The 25740-nt window shown below is 43.8% G+C and overlaps 1 protein-coding gene across 1 annotated transcript in view; it reads right to left on the bottom strand.

Moving 5' to 3' along the window:
* Window positions 1-399: 399 nt before the first annotated feature.
* grin3bb (glutamate receptor, ionotropic, N-methyl-D-aspartate 3Bb) overlaps window positions 400-25740 on the bottom strand; it is a 75904-nt gene continuing 50563 nt past the window's right edge. Inside the window, 8 exon segments of the mRNA XM_030434466.1 lie at window positions 400-1422; window positions 1425-1968; window positions 2075-2142; window positions 3413-3577; window positions 4869-5020; window positions 10004-10119; window positions 13357-13502; window positions 17081-18173. Coding sequence (XP_030290326.1) covers window positions 1111-1422; window positions 1425-1968; window positions 2075-2142; window positions 3413-3577; window positions 4869-5020; window positions 10004-10119; window positions 13357-13502; window positions 17081-18173 — 2596 coding nt within the window. The 3' untranslated portion in view covers window positions 400-1110.

The following is a 25740-nucleotide window of genomic DNA, read 5'->3' as shown; positions in this document are numbered from 1 at the left end:
TGATGTCTGCTTTTGGCGAGGGGGGGGGGGGGGGGGGGGGCGGTGGGCTCTCTGCATCTGCCGTGTGTTTGGCTGCAAATGATATTTGAGACTCGACGTACTTCAGTGGTAACTCATTTCATGTTGACAGTACGTGCAGATAACTTTTGACCTATGGACCGAACCATCTGGCAGTGTTTTGAAAGTGAATTTGCCGTTCATGAGTCCTTTCTCCATTTACTTTCACTTTCGCTTTTCAGTCTACTGTGTTTTTCCCGAACCGCCAACCCTGCTTCTTCTTCTTCCGATTCCCTTTCTTATTATTCTGCCGCTCTCTGGATCAAGACTACAGGTGCCATCGACGGCCATAAATCAAACAATGTGCCTTTCTTTTTTTTTTAATACCGAGCGTTAATTGCGCGTTAAAAAAATGAACGGCGTTAAGAGGATGTTGTGTTAACGAGTTATTACCGCGTTAACTTTGACAGCCCTAAAAAAAACCTTAAATGAAACTTTAATGAAACTGTTTCAGTTGAGGTGAAACTGGAAAGGTTCCATCACAAATGTGCGTTAAACACCTGAATTTGTTTCTTTGTTGAAGATGAAGGAAACTTACCTGTAAACTTCCCATTTAACATGAAGGTGCTGTTACACACAGAACAAACTGCTTATTGCATTGACAGCAACATTTGTGTTGGATGTAATTCTGCAGTTTGAGTCTCCACCTGGTTTACTTTTGTTTGGTGATGTGTTTACTTATTGTAGTTTTTCATCCCGTTGGTTCTTGGATTTCTTGTTGGTCCTGTTTCTTCCACACTCACAGCGGCCGGTCCAAACAGTCTGAGCCGGAAACTGAAGATCAGAGATTTAAATATAACTGATACTAAAAGGCGAGCGTCTCACAGAAACTCGTGAAAATGATCAAGAAGCTGCTTTAAGGAAGCACAACTGCAAAAATATTTAATCAAAGAGTCAAACTCATAACTGCTTTAATGTGGCGGACCCCAGGGTTTACTTTGGGGTCCGCTGTTGCTCCTCACTGAAATAAGTGTCCCTTCATTGTGAGTCCTCCTGACACAAGAATCCCTTAAAATCTCTGATCTTCTTCCAAGTTTCCGTAAGAGACTAAAGTTAAATTAATAAATTAATAATCAACAGTTTAAAAATGGCCGCTGTGTTCACAGTGACCTGCAGAAAGAGCATCACCTCCTCTGACTGGTCAGTCTGCTTTGGAGGGGGCGAACTTTGGACAAGACTTTGTGAGGTGGGTCCGTCATGGTCGTCACGCACCTCATGTTTGAAGGGAGCGACGTTACCGGAGTGACGGTGGTGGGCGGGGCTCCCACTGTTGCTGCTGTTGTTGTTGTTGCCGTCGTTACTGTTGTTGTGGTCATTGCTGCTGTTGCCGTGGTAACTGGAGTTGTGTTGTTGGTTACCGTGGCGACAGGTTTGGCCAGAGTTGTCTGGATCTCGGCTCTCCTGGCCAGAGCCATCCGCAGCTTCTCCCTCATCTGTTCGATCTGTTCCTGCAGCTCCTGCAGCTCGCCAGGCTGGGGCGGGGCCACTGCAGTGGGAGGCGGGGCCACTGATACAGGGGGAGAGGCAGCAGTTTTGGGTTGAACAGATGAGGAGGAAGAGGAAGAGGAGGATGCTGAGGGCAGAGAAAGCACAAGGCTGGCTAAGGAAGCTGCTGGCCCTCCATTCTCACACAGTCGGCTGTGAAGCAGTCGGGGCTGAGCAGGACTGCCCCCTTCACATTTGGCTCCACCTCCCTTGACATCAGAGGCTGCTATGCGAGCGAGCAGGCGGCGAGTGTTGAGGGTCTCCAGGTTGAAGTGGACTCGCTTAAAGTCTCGGGCATCCTTGGCGACAGCAGCATCGACGGCAGCGGCGGCGTCCTTACTGGTCTCGTTGTTCCATTTGGCGGAGGCTCCAGGGGCGGGGGGGGCCGGGGGGCCTGAGGGAGGCTGACACTTCTGCAGGTTACAACTGAACAGAAACAGAGAAACATGAAAACACTGTTCTTCAGTCTTTATCTTTCATCTGTTTCCCATTAACATGTTTTTAAAAAGCCCGCGATGTCATGATGACAAACCTTTTTTCTTTCTCCACTCGCTGCTTCTTCACGTCTTCATACGTCATGTTCAGAGCTCGATGGATTTTCTGTCAAACACAGGAGTCAGATCAGGTTTCACCTTCACAGCCGCTCAGTTTGAGCTCAAAACCCAGTGAGACAACAGCTGTCAGCTCCCTCTGCATCTCTGCCTGCAGAACCGCTACACCTCCTGCAGAACCTTTTACACCTCTCTTATCTCTGAAGAATTGTCGACACTCCCTGTAGAACCTAGAACATCTCCTCTTTCAGAAGATTGAACATCAACATCAGAATCTTTACCACCTCCTTCAGAACCTTCCAGACCCCTTCAGAACCTTCAACACTTCCAGCAGAACCTTTGACACATCCTGCAGAAGCTTTATCACTCAATGCAGAACCATTATCACACCCTGCAGAATCTTTAAGACCTCCTGCAGAACCCTTACACCTCCTGCATAGAACATTATACACCTTCTATAGAACTTTCCACACCTCTACCTGCAGCACCTTCACCACCTCATGCAGAACCTTTAACACCTCCTGTAGAATCTGTTACACCTCCAACAGAACCCTCAATACCTCCTGCAGAACTTTCCACACCTCTTCCACCACCTCATCCTGCAAGAACCTTTATCATTCTAATAAAACCTTCAGTATCTCCTTCAATACCTCCTGCAGAACCTTCAACACCTCTTCCTGAGGAACCTTTATCACCTCATGCAGAACCTCCTTAGAACCACTGGTGCATTACATGCCAATCATAGTGAACTATAGTGGAGCTTCATGACTGAGCTAACAGAGATTTAACATGACAGATGTTGAAGTGACTCATCGATCTCTCAACCAGTTAGAAACTGGACACATCAGAATGTTCTGGACTTAATGAACACACTCAGTGATAACTACTGATGAATGAATGAATGTTACAGCACACTGTGAATCCTCAGTGCAGCTGATTGATGAGGTGTGTTCAGGCGATAACAGCCCCATCAGCAGACCTGCAGTTTATGGAGTAATGAAAAAAACTTCAAATAAAAATGACTCAAACACACAAGGTCACTTTTTTGTCTGAAATCCACAGACGACTGTTGATTCTGAACAAGTCATAATGTTGTTTACATGGAAATATATTGTTAAATGATCAGATTCTGGTGTTCACCTCAGACTGACTTAAAAAGATTTTATTTGTTGTAATCACAGTGTTCAAAACACGATGCTGACAGTATTAGTCTTTAGAAGTCACCCTGACAGCTCTGGATCAAACGATCAAAGTTAATAAAGTCATAGATATCTATTGTGAACACACACACACACACACACACACACTCACTCACTCACCTGTGACGTGTGAAGCCAGTATTTGAGGTTCTGTCGGCGGCGGATGTGTGGCAGGACGAGTTGGTAGAAACCATGTTCACCCGCCAGAGTCAGCAAAGCTCCGCCCACTCCAATACACAACAACAAGAAGAGTCCTGAGAAGTGACTGATCCCCATCTGAAGAGTCTGACAAGAGACAGAAGAAGACAAGTGGAGATTGTGACAGAAGGAGACAGAAGCAGAAGAAAAGGTTTCCAGAAAACTCAAATTTCATGGAGAAATTTTTTTTTTTAAAGGTGAAAACATCACAGAGGCCTTCTGTCCTGTTTTTCAGCTGCATGTTTATGAATTTCAGCGAAAACAATGAAACAAAATGAAGTATAAATTCATAATTGCAGGAAAATGTGTTTTGTATTTGCATGCTTTTGTAATTATGAAATAAGGCCTGGTCTTAACACAAAACAGATTTCTGTTTGTTGTTATTGAATGAAGCAGAAAAGATGAGGAAAATAAGTTGAATTTATAAAATATATAAAAATGTAATGCCAGACTGAGAGTCTGCAGCTACGCTAACATCTCTGTAATGCTGTAGAAACAGCTGTTCTCTGAGCCAAATGCTAACATTAACATGCTCACAGTGACAATGCTAACATCATGCTAACATTAGCTTACTGTCAGTAAACAAGGAGTCCATGTGAATATCAACAGTTTTGCAGGTTTTGGTTCATAAACCAAATTATTGGACAAATTCAAATGTTTACCTGATGATGGCGCTACATAAGTGAAAACAGGACAGAAACACAAGCAATACAAATGTAGTAAAACAGGTTCAGACAGCAGCTGAACTGTTTCATCATCACATCCACGTGATTTATTTCTCTGATTCATCTGATTGTATGACGTGGTAGCACTTCCTGTTTGTGTTCATGTTTACTGTCAGCTTAATAAATGAACAATAACACGTCCTGATCATGAAGACTTGAAACATGTTGTGTCAATAAAGTTTTCATTATCCAAGATAATCACGAGTAGATGATAAAATAGTGTCAGTGAGTCAGAGAGACCTGCAGGGGGCAGCAGCTGAACACTGATACTCTGATGTCTTACTAATAACACCACTCATATGCAAATGTAACACAAATACACAATGTATACACACAATATCTTTAACATATTGAGGTTTAATTTCATTATGTTTGTCAAGATTTTTATTTACATTTTATTTTTCAATAAAACCAAAACTGGAATAATCCATAAAGAGAAAAATCTGTCAAAATTACAGCTTTGAGCAAAAATTATTATTTTTAAAACTTAAAAACGGTGTGCACATTGTTTGTAAACAATTTTTGCTTATTGTTTATGATGGTTGTGTACACCTTTTATGGAAACAATATTTACATGTTGTTTATAAATAGTTGTGTACATGTTGTTTATAAATAGTTGTGTACATATTGTTTGTAAACATGTTGCCACTGACCTCAGTGACGGCGAACACTCTGTTCCCACATGGAACCACTTTGTACCACTTGTCGTGCAGCAGGTCCATGTAACCCTCAGACTTATACCTGCTGATGAACTCTGAGATGTTGGAGGTCAGAGGAGAGTTCTGAGGCAGGCCGATACCATAACCTGTCAACAAACAGCAGACAACAATAAACAACAGGCCGATACCATAACCTGTCAACAAACAACAATAAACTGGGCTGGGCCATAGCACAGCTGGAGCTGGATCCCATAAAAAAAACATATAACTGAGTGAACTTCATGAATCCAAAGTTCTCATCAGATTCAGTCTCAGTTATGATGTTTATATATAAATCTCTTTTAAATTATTAAATCTTTCAACAAGCTTCATGTCGACCGAAGGTTTTACTTCACGCTGATAAACTCTGCTGCAGTTTGATTAAACAGCCTGTGGGACCCGATACGGTACAGAGAAAGATGTTTCATGATGAGCATGTTGTGAGAGTCATGTGACACTGCAGCATGTAGTGAGAGTCATGTGACACTGCAGCATGTAGTGAGAGTCATGTGACACTGCAGCATGTAATGAGTCATGTGGCACTGCAGCATGTAGTGAGAGTCATGTGACACTGCAGCATGTAGTGAGAGTCATGTGGCACCTGCAGCATGTAGTGAAGTCATGTGGCACTGCAGCATGTAGTGAGATCATGTGGCACTGCAGCATTGTCATGTGGCCGCAGCGTAGTGATCATGTGGCCTGCAGCAGGTAATGAGTCATGTGGCCTGCAGCATGTAGTGAGAGTCATGTGACCCATGTTAGTCTTGCACTGCAGCATGTAGTGAGTCATGTGGCACTGCAGCATGTAGTGAGAGTCATGTGACACTGCAGCATGTAGTGAGAGTCATGTGACACTGCAGCATGTAGTGAGAGTCATGTGGCACTGCAGCATGTAGTGAGAGTCATGTGACACTGCAGCATGTAGTGAGAGTCATGTGACACTGCAGCATGTAGTGAGAGTCATGTGGCACTGCAGCATGTAGAGAGAGACATGTGGCACTGCAGCATGTTGTGAGAGTCATGTGACACTGCAGCATGTTGTGAGAGTCATGTGACACTGCAGCATGTAGTGAGAGTCATGTGGCACTGCAGCATGTAATGAGTCATGTGACACTGCAACATGTAGTGAGAGTCATGTGACACTGCAGCATGTAGTGAGAGTCATGTGGCACTGCAGCATGTAGAGAGTGACATGTGACTGTCAGTCTGCGCACAGTGTAAACATGTATCAAGTGATGGGACTCAAGTTGAGTTGAGTCGACAGAGTTTTGAGGACTAAATGTCTTTAAACTGTCAGATTGTCTGCAGGGACACCATCCTCTCCTCTGATTGGTTCTTATGATGAAACTACACGAAATATGTTTCATAAACAAAAAACAGAGGAGGTGAACACACACACACACACACCAGAGGAGGCTCGTCCATAGAGGCAAGAGGAAGATCAATTGTTTTTTTAAGAAAGAGTAACTGGTTGAAATAAATCATTACCAAATCTCAGTATCATTTATAAAATATTATATATATATTATGTCATAAAAAAAAGTTTCTTCTTTGGAAGAAAATCCACTTTAAACGGTTGAACAGCGACAGCTGCAGACGGAGGAGACAGAGCAGTCTGTGAGCAGAGATGGACAGAGTACTCGACCCCAGTACTTGAGTAAGAGTACAAATACTACTGGTCAAAATTTACTCCGTTACAAGTAAAAGTAGCTCAGTCGACATGTTACTCGAGTAAGAGTAAAAAAGTACTCGCTTTTAAAGGTACTTAAGTATCCAAAAGTACATGCTTTTAAATTTACTTTAAGTAAAAGTAAGATTAAGAGTAAATTTCTTATTTTTCACATCAATGAATTACTATAATTTTTTCTAAATGAATTTAAGGACCTTTTAACTCTTGTTTCTGAGAATGAACTCTTTGAAACCACCTGCACTGATGTGCTTGCTTATAGAACCACAATGTTATATAAAGCCTGCAGAAACACCTATAAAAACAGATACAATGAATGAGATCACAGGAGGACAGCACAGTGATGTTGATAGGTTTTCAATGTAGTGAGTCCCCGGGACACACAGGTGGTGAGTCGAGTGGGTCCCTGGGAAATTCAGTTAAAAAAATTTATTTCTTTCTTTTATTATTCTCTTTCTTAAATTTTATTGAGTGTTAAACTCCTTTGATGGTGGTATGATATGGTTATAATAAACGGATATATTCATGTATGTTCAAAATGTATCTGAAATCAAACAAATAAAATGTGATGATAAATGACAGTTAAATATTAAATCTGTGTCTATAATAACCACACCCTGACATGTAAATGTGACATCTGTCTTGATTCGTTTAATTATAATATTTATAATAGAAGTCTACTGCAACTGTACTTTTTCTTTTTTACCATTAAATGTTATTTTATACATTATCATATTCTATAATGTTCTGTCATGGACTATGTCACTTCACTGCTAACAGAAAAGAGAGCTGCTCACTGCCAGCTGCAGCTTCTTATCTTGATCTGCAGTCTTTGTTAATTTTTTGTCATGATTGTTATTATTAGTACTTAGATTATCAAAAATCACAGTTACATGTCAGGATGTGGTTATTATAGACAGATTAAATATTTAACTGTCATATGTCATCACAGTAACAGCGTTACATACATTAGCAGCTGTAAACACATTAACACATTATAAAACACATCATGTGGTTTGGTGTCGACCTGTATACTGAACGTATCAGGAATAATCAATGTTTATGATCATCAGAGAACGTTACAGACATTGTATTTGGTTGCTCTCCGTTTCCAGAGAATTCACAGAGAAGCTGGAGAAGTTTGTGACATTTTCATCCCGGATTTTTGTGAGGAGGGAATTAAACGCCTGTCCCAAATAAACGCCTGGTCTGTTAAGTGGTTGAGACAAATAAACGCCCGGCTATTATTTGGTATTTTACGGCAGATCCTGCCTCATCAGCACGAGCTGAACAATAAATCTAACATAGCAAGAGAGGCGGGACTTAGGGCAGAACAGCCAGTCACCAGCTGGTCAGTCCCAAAGCCGGTGTCATGTTTGAAGCAGCAACAGGAGAGGAGAGGGAGGAGAGAGGAGAGGAGGAGGGAGGAGAGAGGAGAGGAGAGGGAGGAGAGAGGAGAGGAGGAGGGAGGAGAGAGGAGAGGAGAGGGAGGAGAGAGGAGAGGAGGAGGGAGGAGGAGAGGAGAGGAGGCAGCTGCAGCGAGAGCAGACACACAACGCAAGGCGTTTGTGCAAAACTGCAGAAAAAGTGTGGGTGTTGAACCCTCTCACCGGGAAAAGTGTGGGTGTTAAAACACACACATCCCCCACGGGTGCGACGCCCCTGGTTGAAATGAAATCAGTGGTGACGGGCTAGTTGTTTTGGTAGCGGCTAAATTAGGATGTCGCGATACTTTGTACAGGGGATCACGTTTGCGCCGAGTAGATGCGCAGAGGGTTGAAACAGCGCTTGTCCGGTCTGCTAACAACAAGGTTTCTTTGCCAGTTACTGTGATTAAACACGAGTTGTTTAATGTTCACAATGTATCGTTTTTCATGGGAAAAATGAGGTTCGTCCCCAGGACGCATGGATAGTGAGTTTAGTGCGTCCTTTCAGATTTTAATGCGTCCAGGACGCAGGACGCGTACCTAGCAACATCACTGCAGCAGATGTTGCAGATGCAGATGTTTATTAACAATCATGAAAACTGTAACCAAATGAACCTGCACCGTCCAACTAACTCTCTATCATTTAGCTAAGTTGGGAACTGGAACCCCCTCAAAGACCAATGTTGTTGCGGTTTTGTGTTGACAAACGCAGTCGAGAGCGTGGCTACTTTGGTGGTATCCTTATGGGGAGGGATGACGTATATCCGCTTTTACGTAGATCCCAGTGGAGAGCGTGCACTGTGATAGGTTTCCTTCTTTGACAAACACAGCTTGTTGTCCAATAGTATTTTAGAAAAAAAAAAAAAAAAAGAAGAGCAGACCTGAAAGTAACGAGTATTTTTCAGCCTTCCTAGAAATTAACTCGAGTAAAAGTAAAAATATTTGTCTTGGAAATGTATTCAAGTAAGAGTAATAAGTACCAAAGAAAACTAATACTCAATTAAAGTACAAATCCTCTGGATATGTACTTAAGTACAGTACTCAAGTAAATTTACTCCATTTCTGTCCACCACTGTCTGTGAGAGGAGCAGGGAGCAGGAGGGTGGGGGCTAGAGGAGGACGGAGGGCTTCTGTCCTCCGTGGGAGGGATCTCCTTCCATTCACTCAATGCATTCAGGATTTTTTCATGCTGATCTATGATTGGCTAAGACACGTAAAATGACGCACTAAGGGAGGACGTCCTCCCTTACCAATCAGCAACCAGAATACAAGATTGACAGCAGGTTGGTCCAATAACAGTTCCCAAATTTCATTCTCACATTTATACAACCGTAAACAAAAAATACTTCTATGTATTTTACAGCTTTCACTGCCAGCCATGCTCAGACAAGAAATATGGAGTTTTCAGCAATATTGGAATCGGTTTCAAAGGAAATATGAGCACATTTCTGAAAGAAAAACAACTGTTCGGAGAAATCAGAGAGAAGCAGTCAGAAAGATAATTCATAGTTTTTGTTTCGTTCGTCCTGCTGGAGGACATAACGTTAACGGCACGACCGGGACACAATACAGAGCAGCAACACAGTTGTTTTGGGCGACTGTGATGAGTGATGAGTGTGATGTCATGTGCTGTTGTGAACTATGTATATTGACTGCTGCGGTAACACAGTGGGTAGAGCAGTTACCTGCCACACAGGTGACTGGGGATTGAATCCCGGAAGGGGTACACATTGGTATTTTTTTTGTCTTGTATATGAGCCATTTAATAAAATGCTTTTTAAAGAAGTATTGTAAGTCATTGTTTTATTGCTTAATTTTCATTGAATATAAGAAAGTAGGGATAAGTAGTTGACTTGTATAAAATAACATGACACTGTGGACTGGTTTTCCTCCTGTCCTCCGCAATTTTTTCAGTCACCAGCCGCCACTGACACACACACACACACACACACACACACACACACACACAGTCTCACCTTCGATGGCGAAGGGTTTCCCGACAGTTGCCAGTTTACAGTCGGCGTCGATGGAAACTTCGTAGTCGAGCAGAGCTTTGTCCATGATGAAGGCGTCAAGCTGAGGAGGATCTGTCCTTCAACACAGAGCAACGCAGTTACTACAGCAACTGAACACAGCAACGGACAGCTGCTAACAAAACAGCAGCAACTGGTACGACCAGCTCAGCTGGAGTCTGGCCTCTGGTTCTGGTCTGTTCTGGTTTGGTGTTTCCAGTAACAGCCAGAGACCAATGTTAAAGTCTTTGTTTCAACATCTGTAAGAGTGAAACCAGTGAACTGTTTGTGGGACAGAACCAATTATTTAATCACAAAAATAATGTTCTCCTAAAAGAACAAAGTGTGTCCAAACCAAATCAGAGCAGCAGCTCCGTGATAAGACCACTTCGAACTGACATCTGAACTGCAGAAAAATTCATTCTGTCTAAAGCAAACATTCTCCATGTTCTGTCTAGTTCTCATTGGTTCTCCTCTGTTCCCTCTAGTTCTCCTCTGTTCCCTCTAGTTTTCCTCTGTTCCCTCTAGTTCTCTTCTGTTCCCTCTAGTTCTCCTCCATTCCCTCTAGTTCTCCTCTGTTCCCTCTAGTTTTCCTCTGTTCCCTCTAGTTCTCTTCTGTTTCCTCTAGTTCTCCTCCGTTCCCTCTAGTTCTCCTCTGTTTCCTCTAGTTCTTCTCCGTTCCCTCTAATTCTCCTCTGTTCCCTCTAGTTCTTCTCAGTTCCCTCTAGTTCTCCTCTGTTCCCTCTGTTCCCTCTAGTTTTCCTCTGTTCCCTCTAGTTCTCTTCTGTTTCCTCTAGTTCTCCTCCGTTCCCTCTAGTTCTCCTCTGTTCCCTCTAGTTCTCCACTGTTTCCTCTAGTTCTTCTCCGTTCCCTCTAGTTCTCCTCCGTTCCCTCTAGTTCTCCTCCGTTCCCTCTAGTTCTTCACCGTTCCCTCTAGTTCTCCTCTGTTCCCTCTAGTTCTTCACCGTTCCCTCTAGTTCTCCTCTGCTCCCTCTAGTTCTCCCACCGTTCCCTCTAGTTCTCCTCCGTTCCCTCTAGTTCTCCTCCGTTCCCTCTAGTTCTCCTCCGTTTCCTCTAGTTCTCCTCCGTTCCCTCTAGTTCTCCACTGTTCCCTCTAGTTCTCCTCCGTTCCCTCTAGTTCTTCACCGTTCCCTCTAGTTCTCCACTGTTCCCTCTAGTTCTCCTCTGTTCCCTCTAGTTCTCCTCTGTTCCCTCTAGTTCTTCTCCGTTCCCTCTAGTTCTTCTCCGTTCCCTCAAGTTCTCCACTGTTCCCTCTAGTTCTCCACTGTTCCCTCTAGTTCTCCTCTGTTCCCTCTAGTTCTCCTCCGTTCCCTCTAGTTCTCCACTGTTCCATCTAGTTCTCCTCTGTTCCCTCTAGTTCTCCTCCTGTTCCCTCTAGTTCTCTCACGTTCCTCTAGTTCTCCTCGGTTCCCTTCAAGTTCTCCATCTGTTCCCTCTAGTTCTCCTCCGTTCCTCGAGTTCTCCACTGTTCCCTCTAGTTCTCCCTCTGTTCCCTCTAGTTCTCCACCTGTTTCCCTCTAGTTCTCTCCTGTTCCCTCTAGTTCTCTCCGTCCACTCTAGTTATCCTAGTCCCTCTAGTTCTCCACTGTTCCCTCTAGTTCTTCTCTGTTCCCTCTGAGTCTCCTCTGTTTCCCTCTAGTTCTCCTGTCCCTCTAGTTCTCACTGTTCCCTCTAGTTTCTCCTCCTCCGTTTCCTCTAGTTCTCCACTGTCCCTCTAGTTCTCCCTACTGTTCCCTCTAGTCCCACTGTTCCTCTAGTTCTCCACTGTCCCTCTAGTTCTCCCTCCGTTCCCCTCGTTCTCCACTGTTCCGATCCTAGTTCTCCACTCGTTTCCCTCTTAGTTCTCTCCTTCCCTCTAGTTCTCCACTGTTTCCTCTAGTTCTCCTCTGTTCCCTCTAGTTCTCCACTGTTCCCTCTAGTTCTCCTCTGTTTCCTCTAGTTCTCCACTGTTCCCTCTAGTTCTCCTCTGTTCCCTCTAGTTCTCCACTGTTCCCTCTAGTTCTCCACTGTTCCCTCTAGTTCTCCACCGTTTCCTCTAGTTCTCCTCCGTTCCCTCTAGTTCTCCTCTGTTCCCTCTAGTTCTCCTCTGTTCCCTCTAGTTCTCCACTGTTCCCTCTAGTTCTCCACTGTTCCCTCTAGTTCTCCTCCGTTCCCTCTAGTTCTCCACTGTTCCCTCTAGTTCTCCACCGTTTCCCTCTAGTTCTCCTCCGTTCCCTCTAGTTCTCCACTGTTTCCTCTAGTTCTCCTCTGTTTCCTCTAGTTCTCCACTTTTCCCTGTAGTTCTCCTCTGTTCCCTCTAGTTCTTCTCCGTTCCCTCTAGTTCTCCTCTAGTTCTCCTCTGTTCCCTCTAGATCTCCACTGTTCCCTCTAGTTCTCCACTGTTCCATCTATTTCTCCTCTGTTCCCTCTAGTTCTCCTCCATACCCTCTAGTTCTCCTCTGTTCCCTCTAGTTCTCCTCCGTTCCCTCTAGTTCTCATCAGATCTTGTTGGTTCTCTTATGGTGTTTTCACACCTGCCTTGTTTAGTTCGGATGAATCGAACCCTGGAGCGTTTACTCCCTTGGTGCACTTTGTTTGGGAAGGTGTGAACACAACAATCGCAACCGGGTGCAGACCAAAACAACTGGACCGAGACCTTGTTGAAGAGGTGGTCTCGGTCCGGTTCCAAACGAACTCTGGTACGGTTCGTTTGTGTTGAGAACATGATCCAATCTCGATCCGACCCAACTGCGGGAAGCATCAGTGCTTAACCCTGAATTTCTACTGGATACGTGTCCGCTGCGTTATGCCCTGATCTGGTTTTGTTCCGCCATCCGGTAACCCCCATCGGTTGCGTTTTGAGTCCGCTTCGGCACAGTACGGTAGACAGCTGGTGTCGCGGTAATCACATGATCACTCGCGGCCGCAGTTATAAGTCTGTGTTATAAAAACAACACCAGGAAGTGTTCCTGACCAAAGGATTAGTAGAAGAGCTTGTGTTTGTCTCTTTTTTGAAATTTGTGTGCTGGTGTCGACACGGAGTGTTTTATTTTGAAAAGTAACCGGATGTGATACTGTTGTTGTTTCAGTGCTTGACTTCCTGTCTGCTCATTGCTAAATTCAGCTGAATTGCTGCGTTGTTTTCGAAAGTTGGACCAATTAGAGAGCAGTTTCCTCCTGCATCACACATTTTGGTCCGCTTGTACATGCTGCCGTGTGAACACAAACCAAACTCGAGGTAACATGCAACATCGTAAACAAGTTGGTCCCTGATTCGGACCAGAGCAAACGAACTATAGATGTGAAAACGCCCTTACTTGAGAGTGGCGACTCCTTCAGGTGTAGTTGGCTCGTTGAAGCGTCTCATGTACTCATGCATCTCCGGAAAACTCTTCTTCATGTAGTCCTCGGCGCTGCTCTCCCTCACTGTCCCAAAACGAAAACCCCATGATGGGTGATGCAGCTGACACACCAACAAAGAAGAACAAGAAGGAGGTGAAGAGGAAGAAGAACAAGGAGAAGAATTTTCATTTAATATATTTTTATATTATTTTCAATGTGACGGGTCGTTACATTGTTTTGAATGCACACAATTTGACAGACGAGGTCATGATTTAAAGTTTTCTTCACGTAATGTTTCATCTCGTTCTCAGACTTCCTTCCTCTTCCTCTTTCCTGAAGTCATAGTGACAGGACTTAAACACAGTGTTAGTTTGAGGAAACGTGTGGATTTGTCTCAATTGGAAATTGTTGGAAACATTTGTGATGATTTAAAAAAACAGCTCAGCAACATGAAGAACAAGGCTGAGCGTGTAATGGAGAAATCTGTTCTCTGGAGAAAGGAGCACACACACGCACACACACACGCGCACACACACACACACACACACACAAACACACACAAATGTAGGCACGCACGCACGCACATGCACACACGCACACACACAAATGTACGCACGCACGCATGCTCATGCACACACGCACACACACAAATGTACGCACGCACGCACGCTCATGCACACACGCACGCACATGCACGCACGCACGCACACACACACACATTTAGACAACATTCAGAAGGCATCACTGTGTTTTTCTGCTCTGTCAGTTTCTGCACATTCAAAATAAAAAGATAATCACACACAGATGGACGTCCATTTCCCCCCCCCCCCCCCCCCCGCCCCAATCTCCCAGCAGCCTCGGCTGTTGAAACAGCTTTTCATGCTTCAATCAGCTGCTGAATTAAAGTGTAATTAGGACGAGGCAGGTGACCCAGAGAACAAATTTAATCTGTCGCTATTTCAGCACAGGAAGCAGAGAGAGTGAACAACATGCTGGAGTCAGATTTTATGTTTTCATCAGTTTGACTTCTGTTTCCATTAAAACAAAATATATTGACCTGTTATTGGATCATCATTGAGTTTTCTTCCTGTCCTTCCTCTCTGAATAATGATCAATATCTTAACATAGAAGTTCATCACAGAGTCCTGATTGACTCCATCAATCGATTTAGTCATCAGGATCATTGATGATTGAATCCAAAGAGCTGATGAATGAGCTGATTCAATAATCACAGTGGCAACTGACTGCTGTTTGATGTTGTCACATCTCCTTCAGAAACATCAAACATATCAACACCACAGATCTCTCCACCCTGATCAGCTCCTACCCCAGCCCTCCCCCAGCATCCTCCCCTGCTGACCTGGTGACTCATTACAATAACTGTCTCTCCTCTTCCCTCAAGACCCTGGCTCCTCTGAAAACCCGCTCAGTCTCATTTAATCACACTGCTCCCTGGTTTACCCCTGACCTACGCCAGCTCAAAGCCACAGGCCGTCGACTGGAGCGACTGTACAAGAAAACAGGACTCACTGTACACAGTCAAATGTACTCGGACCACCTGCATCACTACAAGAACGCCCTCATTACTGCCAAATCCTCATACTACTCCAACCTCATCAACACCGGTACAGGCAACAACAGAGTCCTCTTTGCAACGATCAGCCACCTAATTCAGACTCCGAAAACCCTCCCACCAGACATATCCACCGATCAGTGCACTGCCTTCCTGGACTTCTTCAGCTTTAAAATCAATACCATTCACCAACAACTGGCCTCATCCTGCACTTCGTCAAAAGATCCAGCCTGGATGATCACCACTGGCCAACCTCTCATCAGCTCCCTCTCTGACTTCACCCCAGTATCAGAACACACCATCTCTGACCTCATCCACAAAGCCAAAGCCACCACCTGTCAGCTTGATCCTCTTCCCACCTCCCTCGTCAAAGCCTGTCTGCCATCCATTTCTCCCATGATCACCAACATAATTAACTCCTCCCTCACCACTGGCACTGTGCCCCCCACTCTTAAACTGGCTGCTATCACACCCATCCTGAAAAAACCTGGTACTGACCCAAATGACCTTAACCTTTACCGGCCCATCTCCAACCTCCCCTTCATCTCCAAAACACTTGAAAGGGTGGTTGCCGCACAACTACAATCCCACCTCGACACAAACAAACTCCATGAACCTTTCCAATCCGGCTTCCTTCCAAAACACAGCACTGAAACAGCCCTTGTCAAAATCACCAACGACCTCCTCTGTGCAGCTGACTCCGGACTTCTTACAATTCTCATCCTCCTCGACCTCAGCGCAGCATTTTACACTATCTCCCACACACTACTCCTGGACCGCCTGGCTGGCATTGGGATCACTGGTGCTGCACTCCGTTGGTTTACATCCTACCTCACTGACCGCCAACACTTTGTGCAAATAAGGGAACACAAGTCTGGGTGTTCGGGTGTTTCACTGGGTGTCCCCCAGGGGTCAGTCTTGGGTCCACTCCTCTTCATCATCTACCTCCTCCCCCTGGGCACAATCCTCCGTCATCATGGGATCCTCTTTCACTGCTATGCCGACGACACACAGGTCTACATCTCCTCCAAACCCAACGCCGCCATCCCTCCCACCTCCCTCAGCACCTGCCTCGAAGACATCCGGAGCTGGATGAGCAGGAACTTCCTGAAGCTCAATGGCAATAAAACTGAGGCCCTGCTCATCGGCTCCAAATCCACCCTCACTAAATCACAACACACCCCAGCCCCACCCATCATCATCGACGGATTCCCTGTACCCTTCTCCCCACAAGTCAAGAGCCTCGGCGTCATTCTGGACAGCATCCTCTCATTTGCACCCCACATCAAAAACATCACCCGGACTGCCTTCTTCCACCTCCGAAATATCTCCAGACTCCGCCCATCACTGTCCCAGTCCAGCACCGAAATCCTGGTTCATTCACTTGTCACTTCCCGCATCGATTACTGCAATGCCATCCTCACCGGACTCCCCACCAAACTCATCAACAGACTGCAAATCATCCAGAACTCAGCTGCCCGGATTATCACCCGCACCAAATCATCTGACCACATCACCCCTATTCTCATCCAACTTCACTGGCTCCCTGTACAATACCGCATCCACTACAAAAACCTCCTCCTCACATACAAAGCTCTCCACCATCTAGCCCCCACCTACCTCTGCAACCTCCTCCACGAATACAGCCCCTCTCGCACCCTCCGCTCAACCTCTACTGGACTGCTAACCATCCCCACACCACGCCTCAGTACCATGGGTGCCCGAGCCTTCAGCTGCTCGGCACCCAGACTATGGAACTCCCTCCCCCCACACATAAGACAGTCAGACTCCATCACAACATTCAAATCCAAACTCAAAACCCACCTGTTCAAACTGGCATACTCACTCTGACTGGTCACTGTGCACTACACCTTTCTTTTCCTTTTTTATATCAATGTTTGTTTTTAATATTCTGTGATATTATGTGGTGATATTACTCTGTGATTTTATGCTTTTATCCTATGTAAGGTGACCTTGGGTGACTTGAAAGGCGCCATCAAACAAATAAAATGTATTATTATTATTATTATGGTGATGACATCACCAGGTAGCAGAGGTCAGTACCTGCAGTCACCTGCATGTGTTGTTCAGAGACTCATGTGTAATCAAAGATCTGAAGTTCTCACCTTGGAGTCGTGGATCCCGGAAACCTCCTCGAAGGTCTTCTCGCCCACCATGACGGCGGCGAGGTTGGCAGTGTAGCTGGACAGCACCAGCAGGCAGAAAATGGCCCACAGGTTCATTAAGAAGCGACCCGTCCAGCACTTGGGCGTCTTGGAGGAGACGGTGCGTCCAAACAGGATGGCATAGCACAGGTTCAGAGCTGACGAGTACGAGAAGACACGCACCCTGTTGCGTCCGTGAGGCGTCATGCCGTACGGACTCTTCCACTCATACAGCGTGAGGAAGAGCGCTGTGATGTGCAACGCCAGGAAGATGCCCACCCACATGGACCAATGCAGAGGCCACATGAAGGCACCAATGGGTGCTGCTGTGTCCTTACTGCGCACCAGGATGCCCAGGCTGGTGGAGAAGAAGGGCGAGGTGAAGTCAATGACACGACTGCGAGCTGAGTTGATGCTGAAGGAGGTGACGGCCATGTCTGCAAGCCCGTTCAGGAGGTCGCCCACCAGCCCCGTCCAGCGTCCACCCTTCCACGCGCCGTACTTCCCGTCCCCGACAATGTAAAGGTCGAACTCGAAGCCCAGGTCCTCAGCAAGCTTCTCCAGCAGGTCGACGCAGTAACCATAGCAACACTTACTGTATTCTGGTGGCAGGAAGCTGCTGTTCCCGCCTGCCACTTCCTGGAAGAACCTCTCCAGATTCTCCGAGCTGTTGGTGCTGGCATCGAGGCAGTACTGCCCAGCCGGGCAGCTACCCTCATCGTCCACGTCCCGCGTGAACACGAAGGGATGTTCCACCAGCGTCACCACTCTCACCCGACTACCCAGCACCGGCATCCCAGCCCTCCAGCGCCCCCTGGTCCTCCTGCCCGTCCCCTCCGTCCTGTGTTGAGTTTTGGGTCCCTGCCACACCCCCTGCTCCTCCACCTGCAGCTCACCTCCCTCCCAGCTGCCCACCGTCACCCAGGTGGGCTGACCCAACGCATCCCGCCGCAGGCTCCAGATGTGGAACCGCTGTGAGGTGAGCACCTGAGATTGATTTTGATGGACCCGGACTGGACCCGTCAGACCAGAGAAAGACGTGTTGGATAGGAACCTACAGGACAGAATAAAACACAGTTAACTCTTACATTTGCCAGGGGCAGGGCCATCAAACTGTTTCCCGTCTAAGATGAATAACTGATGATGTCATGAATCATGTGACTTCTCTGTGACTTGTCACTTCCTATCATTCCCTGAAAACATCAGCTTCTAGTAAGGTGCAGAACAAAAATCCTAAACACATTATTACGACTGTGAATTAATAATTTTAGAATGATTGTTTTGTTGATCTCTGTTTCAGGATTCTGGCAGTAGGTTCAACTTCTAACAAGGTTTGTCAGCCAATAGTATAAGACCGTTGGTGTCACGTGGTATCTGAGTTTAGTCAGCATCAACTGTCTGTTAGTTGCCACTTTGTGGAAAGAAAAATAAAAAGCTAGCTAGCATTAGCAGTGCTAACACAAACTCGCAGCCACTTGAGGGGTCAGATAACTAGAACGACAGCAATGCAGTGATGTAAATTAGATCAATGAGATCAATAAAATCTTTAATGCTGACTGCAGCCCTTTCAATGACAAAGTCATTCATGGTTTAGTTTTCTGTAAATTAGGTTAAAAATAAGAGTCCAATTTGGATTTTAAACTAGAAATATTGACAAATAGAAACATTGAGAGTATAAACAGAAAGTTATCCTGAGAGCAGCAGTTCATCTCATTTAACAGCTTTCTAAGTAATAAATCAGATTGTGTTTCTCCTTTCTCCTCCTCCACTTTGCTAGAGACATTTATAACCAGTGATGCCGGTAACACGTTACTCTAATCTGACCACTTTTTTCAGTAACGAGTATTCTAACATGTTAATATTTCTAAACCAGTGATCAGATTAAAGCTATTTATTCAAGTCTCTGTGCGTTACAATTATTTTGTAATTTTCCTCAGTAAAAATATATATTTTTGCTTTCTTCTTGCATTTCAGGGATCGACGTCTATGGAGCCAGAACAGTCTCATAATGGATAAATGCACACAGAAAGGAATGAATGCAAGAAAAAGGACTCACAAATGTATTTGGGGAGTTGTGTATATATATATGACTCGATACACAAATGCATTTTCAATGCACGCATAAAATATGCTTCAATCCATACATAAGTTTAAAAGAAATTCACATATAAAAATAAGATTTGTAAACATATTTGTGACCACATGAGTGCCTCCCCACGAGGGGTTTTTAACTGACGTCATTACAGCGCGCAACAGATCTAGCCTATGGGGGCGGCCATGACAGATAACTACTTCCGCTGGCGGTGTTCTGTGTCCGGTTGCCTTGCAACTGCATGACTGACTGCTGCCGCTTAGCTAGCCCTAAACAGCTCGCGTTATGTCTTAAATGCTAAATTGTTTTTAAAATGAGCTCAGGTACAACATGTGCCGTTGTTGGTTGCCAAAACAATTCATGAAAATTGAAAGTTTTTTCAGAAACGTCTTGTGTAGAACATCAACAACTTAAACAAACATGTCCGTGCCCTGCGACCTACACGCCATGCTGAGGAAGGAGGAACGCTAAAATAACACTAAAATAAATATTTGGGTTTATGAATATCTTCCACAGTATAGCTACTGCATGACTTCCATAACCCGGCAATGTCTGAGCAGCCGCCTGTCTCCACGACTCCAATTTCCTTCAGCATTATCCAGCTGTATGTTTAGCTTGATTGACACTCTGGCTGGGCGCTACTGCTGCCTTCAGAAATATAAACTCGCTGTGTTTCTTCAACAGTACTTTCCCTATTTTTTTACTGTGCAGGTAGTTGTATGCTTCTCTGCTTTTGTAACTATGTTATTCTCCACCGTCAACACCTTCAGAAAATATAAGATAACTATGTCGATGTAGCTAACGTCGGGCTATTGCTTCATGTCATCTGCCCACTCCGTGAGAACTGATGGGTGAGGACTGTCCTCACGACTTATTAAAACATCCGTACTGTGTATCCACTTCCGATTTTTGTCCATTTTGTCCCTTTCTTTGTGTTAAAAGCCGTTATTTAGAGCAAGAATTTTAAGAAATTTTTTAAATTTAATTTAATTTTTTTTAAAGCTTTATTTAACTTTTCAAAAAAAAAAAAAGTGTTTTCAAAGGAAACATTAAATTGCATCTCTTTTCTCAATTATCAAAAATAAAATCTACAAGGCTTATTTAAAAAAAATATACATATATATATACATATATATAAATCAAATACAACAAGGCAAAAAAAGACAACAACAAAACAAAAAAACAGAATCAAGTAAATGCAAGGTCACAAATCAAGGCATCCTCTCTAATTGAGTCTCTTCTATGCCTGACACTCTGCACTGCGCAGCAACCTCTATCAGCCCACGAAATCCTTCATATTCATCTGCCAGTAAACTCAGGGCCTCAAAGTTCTTGTTCAACTCATTCTTAAAACACATCAATGAGGGTGATCTACCTTTCCACTTACAACAGTGTACGTGATATTTTCCTAAGATTATATTAATTAGATCAGACATTTTGGGGGGGACATTTTCATTGTATACCAGAACTTGATCCTTTTTAAAGGGTGTGATGTTATCTGTTTTATTTTTTAACCAGTCATGCATGGATTGCCAGAACTGGATCACTACCGGACATGAATAAAAAAGGTGCTCGATAGTTTCACTATCTGACTGACAGAAGCCACATGACTCCACCTCAAAACCAAATTTTCTTTTTAATGTGTCTGCAGCTGGATAATAACTATTGATAATTTTAAATTGTAATTCTTTTGCTTTTGGAGAGATTGGCCATTTCATATATTTAACATGCTTGCTTGAGATTTTTGAGTTGCTCTTGCTTGTTTTAATATTTGTAGCTCTAGCAAGATCATGAAAAATAATTTCTTTAAACTTGTTCCTTATGACTTTATTACTGCTTTTTTTATCTCCAATTTGGATTTGTCCAATTCGAATATCTGGCAAGATTATCCTCACTTCTGAATGTGAAAGTGTGTTTTGAATTTGTTGGATTAAGGGAGCTGGTACTGCATGACATATTTTACTGTATTCTCTATGAGAACACTGTATATCAAATTTATCTTTGAAGGAATCTATTTTCATGATCGACCCTTGATTATCCATCAGGTCAGCTACAAATATTATTTTCTTGTCATACCAAGTTTGTGTAAATAGAGTTTTTCTATTTATTGTGATTGTTCTGTTGTTCCATAAGGTGGAGCCATGCGGGCTAAAATTATGTGTAAATAACATTTTCTAGTAGTGTAATATTTGCTATTTAGCGCGAGCATGACAGCTACGCTAGCGTAAACACCGAGTTCAACCGGAAGAGCAAAGCCGGCTACCGCTGTGAACCATGGGTAAACTCCTAGATCCGTTGCGCGCTGTAATGACGTCAGTTAAAAACCCCTCGTGGGGAGGCACTCTTGTGATTGGATGTAAAGGAGTGAGATGTCTGATTGGCTGCAGATGACCCCCTTGTAGAAAAACACGCATTTGTGAATCGGAGTTGTGCTAGATGAGTCTCAAAAATCCGCACACAAATGCAGGGAGGTTTACAAATTAAAAACACTGAGACAAATGCGCGTTTGAAAATTCATATATCAATGTAACAACTTCCAAATATGTATTTGATGGAAATTGCAAATAACTGACGATTTGTACATTTGTGAATTTTTATTGCACATATTTAAAACAAGAAATATTTGTGTGCGCATCACAAATATGTTCACAAATCTTATTTTTATATGTGAATTTTTTTTTTTTTTACTTATATATGGATTGAAGCATATTTGTGTGTGCATTGAAAATGCATTTGTGTATCGAGTCATATATATATATACAATTCACCAAATACATTTGTGAGTCCTTTTTCATGCATTTATTCCTTTATGTGTGCATTTATCCATTATGAGACTGTTCTGGCTCCATAGATGTCACTTATGCTACACAAACACATTGAAACATTTGGAGTCGCAGCACAGTTCAGTTTACAGAGCGAGTCCCACCAGGTGGAGCTGCAAGCAAAGCCACGGCCCCGACTCCTGCAGGAGGTCCTCCACCACCCAAACAACACAAGCTGGACTTCAGTGCAAAACCAGTGAGTGGGGGAGAGTTGAAGAAGTTGATCTGCGGTGTGTTGTAGAGGAAATGCTGCCTTACACGGCTGACTCGCCCTCGTTTGGTGCAATGATGAAGAAGATCCTCCTGCTGTCACTGCCGTGCTCGTGTTACTGTTAAACATGCACTTCAATAAAGTGAGTGTTGATACTTTTATGTTGAGGCGGCGGAGGTGTTGTCTGCAGCTGCTGAATGTAACTAATAAAGTAACTTGTAATAACAAGTTCAGTAAAGTAACTTAGTTACTTTTTAAAGGAGTAATCAGTAACCAGATCACTTTTTCAAGGTAACTGTGGCAACACTGTTTATAACTTTCACTCAGACATGTTCTCAGAACACATGAGGCGCTGGAGTCTTTGAGGTGCGTTCAAGTGCAGCTTTTTGGTCGAGACACTGACCTTCATCACTGGGAGGTCTGATTGTTGAGTCTGGACACTAACAATAAAGCCAGTACTGAATGTCACTAGTCTGCTTCAGGGTTAGACAGATCCATATATATTGGATATACATTATATACTGTACATACATTATATACTGCACATACATTATGTACTGCACATCCATTATTTACTGTTCATACTGGTCCTGTTTTGAGACAGAGAGAGAGAGATGTTGTTACCGATAACAACAGCTGCAGCAACATGAGCTCCTGAAGATGATCTCTTTTTTTTGTTTTAAGATGAGATAAACTTTAAATTTTGTGTCAAATTTCAAAGAGGAAACACTTTTAGAGGAATTACCTTCCAAAAAGAAGAAAACAGACAAGAAAACAGAAGAACAGAGAGAGAGAAAGAGGAAGAGAATTGAAAAAAAGCTGCATCAAAAATGAGCTCCTGAATATTTCTCAAACTTGGACCTAAAAAGTGGGACATTTTACAAAAGAACCTCCAAATATTCTTCAGAAAGGACTCTAAAGAAGAGGTAACAAAATTAATTATCAAAACAGAAGAAAAAAATCTAATCTTTGGATATATATTTTATATTATTTTTCAAAACAACTAGCTAACTGTCAACTAGCTAGCTGTCAGGATTGGCAAGATGGAGTCCTAGTGTGAACACCTTGTCTTGTCAAGCTCCGGTGAAGTTTCCTGAATATCCGTCTAAAATACGTGTTCACCTGGTGAAACGTTATAAATGCGTGTGAGAGTAGCTCTATAATGAGCCTGGACGACTATTTTTCAACAAACAAACATCTCGGATGCAGGCTTTGGCAACGTGGGTTGGTGATGCCGAGACACGGATTTCAGGCGTGGAAGACACGACGGACGTGTTGCAGGCTAAAGTGACACAACTCGAAAAACAAATAACCGACATGGCAGACCATATAGATGATTTAGAGAACCGCAGCCGCAGATGTAACCTTCGTCTGGTCGGGCACGAAGGGAAAGGATGCAGTCACTTTGATGGAGACATGGCTCCCCTCATATCTCAATCTCACAACTAAAACTGGGAAGATCAAGCTGGACCGCGCTCACCGCTCCCTAGCACCAATGCCAGGCACTAACCAATGCGCCAGACCCATCATCATGAAACTTCACAACTTCGCTGATGAACAACGAGTGATGGCAGCAGCCCGGCGCCTTGCTACGGAGCCGAACCAGCCAGCGGACCGGATCAGAGTTTCCTTCTTTAATGATTATTCGGCGGCGGTGGCCAAGAAACGCAAGGCTTTTGACGAGGTGAAGAGTTGTCTGAAGAGGAAGAATGCGGATTATGTGCTTCTATATCCCGCTACGCTGAAGCTGTCTGTCAACTGCAAGGAGAAGAGATTTAACACACCGGAGGCAGCTGCGACTTACGTGGAATCGCTGCCCTAAATTTCTGTAACCACGGACTATTCCTTTCATTTAACATTGTCTCTCCGTCACCACCATTGTTGCAAGAAATCACTACACTCAGATCAGCACTGAACTGCCTTCTTACTAGAGATGCAGAGAAGAAAATGAAATATACTAGACAGAGGTTTTATGAGCATGGAGATAAAGCGGGTAAATGTCTGGCGTACTACGTTAAGAAGCGTGCAGCGCAGCACCAGCGCAGCTGTATCTGATGAAGAAGGCCACAAGGTACACGAAAATAAACTGATAAAAAACTGTTTTAAGCATTTTTACAAAAACCTGTACTCTTCCGATCAAGCTCCAGAGAGGGAGCAACTAATGCACAATTTCTTTGCTCAGTTTGACTTACCAAATTTGTCAGAAGAGCAGAAGACTGCCTTTAATAGTCCCATAACTAAAACTGAAGTGATCAAGGCTATTAAAATATTACAAATGGGAAAGTCACCAGGACTTGACGGCTTCTGTTGTGAATTATATGTATGTATGTATGTATATATATGATATGTTCAACCACTCCTTCACTGCAGTAGAATTCCCACAGACACTGAGGGAGGCCAATATTTCCTTAATTCTAAAGAAAGGGAAGTGCCCTGACTTTTGCAGATCCTACAGGCCCATAGCCCTCTTAAATGTGGATAGGAAGCTGCTTTCTAAAATCTTAGCCTCTCGTTTAGAAAATCTCTTACCAGTACTGATAAAGGAGGACCAGACAGGTTTTATAAGGGGTCGGAATTCAGCCACCAATGTTAGACATTTGTTGAACGGTCTGGTGCTTTCTCTCGATGCAGAGAAAGCATTTGACCGAATTGAATGGTCTTACTTACTGTATACACTGGGTAAATTTGGTTTGGGGGAGAACTTTATAAAATGATTAAAAAATATCTATACTAGTCCACAGGCAGCAGTCCTGACTAATGGGTTCAGGTCTGATTACTTCAACACTTACAGAGGGGTGATGCAGGGTTGCCCTTTCTCGCCCCTCCTATTCGCTTCGGCCATAGAACCACTTGCTGAGGCCATAAGGGTGACATCCTCAATACGTAGTTTAGAGATCGGACAGCTGTGTCATAAAATACCCTTATACGCGGATGATGTTTTAATCCTTTTGACTGACCCTGAAACATCCGTACCAAGCCTTATTGATGTGATTGACAGATTTAGTTGTTTCTCTGGCTATAAAATCAATTTGGCTAAATCAGAGGCCATGCCTCTTGGTACTCTTTCAACAATACCAACTACTGTTCCTTCCTTTCCTTTCAAATGGTCTCCCAGTGGGTTTGTGTACTTGGGAATCTTCATCACCCCATCCTTCGATCAACTATACAAAGCCAACTTTGCACCCTTATTTTGTAAAATTAAGCAGGACCTAGAGCGATGGACGTCACTTCCTGTTTCCTGGTTAGGACGTATTGCCCTGGTCAAAATGAATGTGTTGCCCAGGCTATTGTATCCTATCCAAATGATCCCTATCTTGTTTTCTAAAAGAGTATTGAAGGACATGAATGGATGGCTCAGCTCTTTTATTTGGAACAAGCGCAGACCTAGGCTTAAGATGGCAGCATTACATCTACCAAGTTCAATGGGTGGCTTGGACTTACCTAATATTAAAATGTATCAACTCTGTGCCCATTTAAGATTTGTAAACGACTGGGT

Source organism: Sparus aurata, chromosome 11, assembly GCF_900880675.1.
Source record: "Sparus aurata chromosome 11, fSpaAur1.1, whole genome shotgun sequence".
Classification (NCBI taxonomy): Eukaryota; Metazoa; Chordata; class Actinopteri; order Spariformes; family Sparidae; genus Sparus; species Sparus aurata.
The sequence above is the reverse complement of the archived record's forward strand: the minus strand, read 5'-3'. Positions and strand labels throughout refer to the sequence as shown.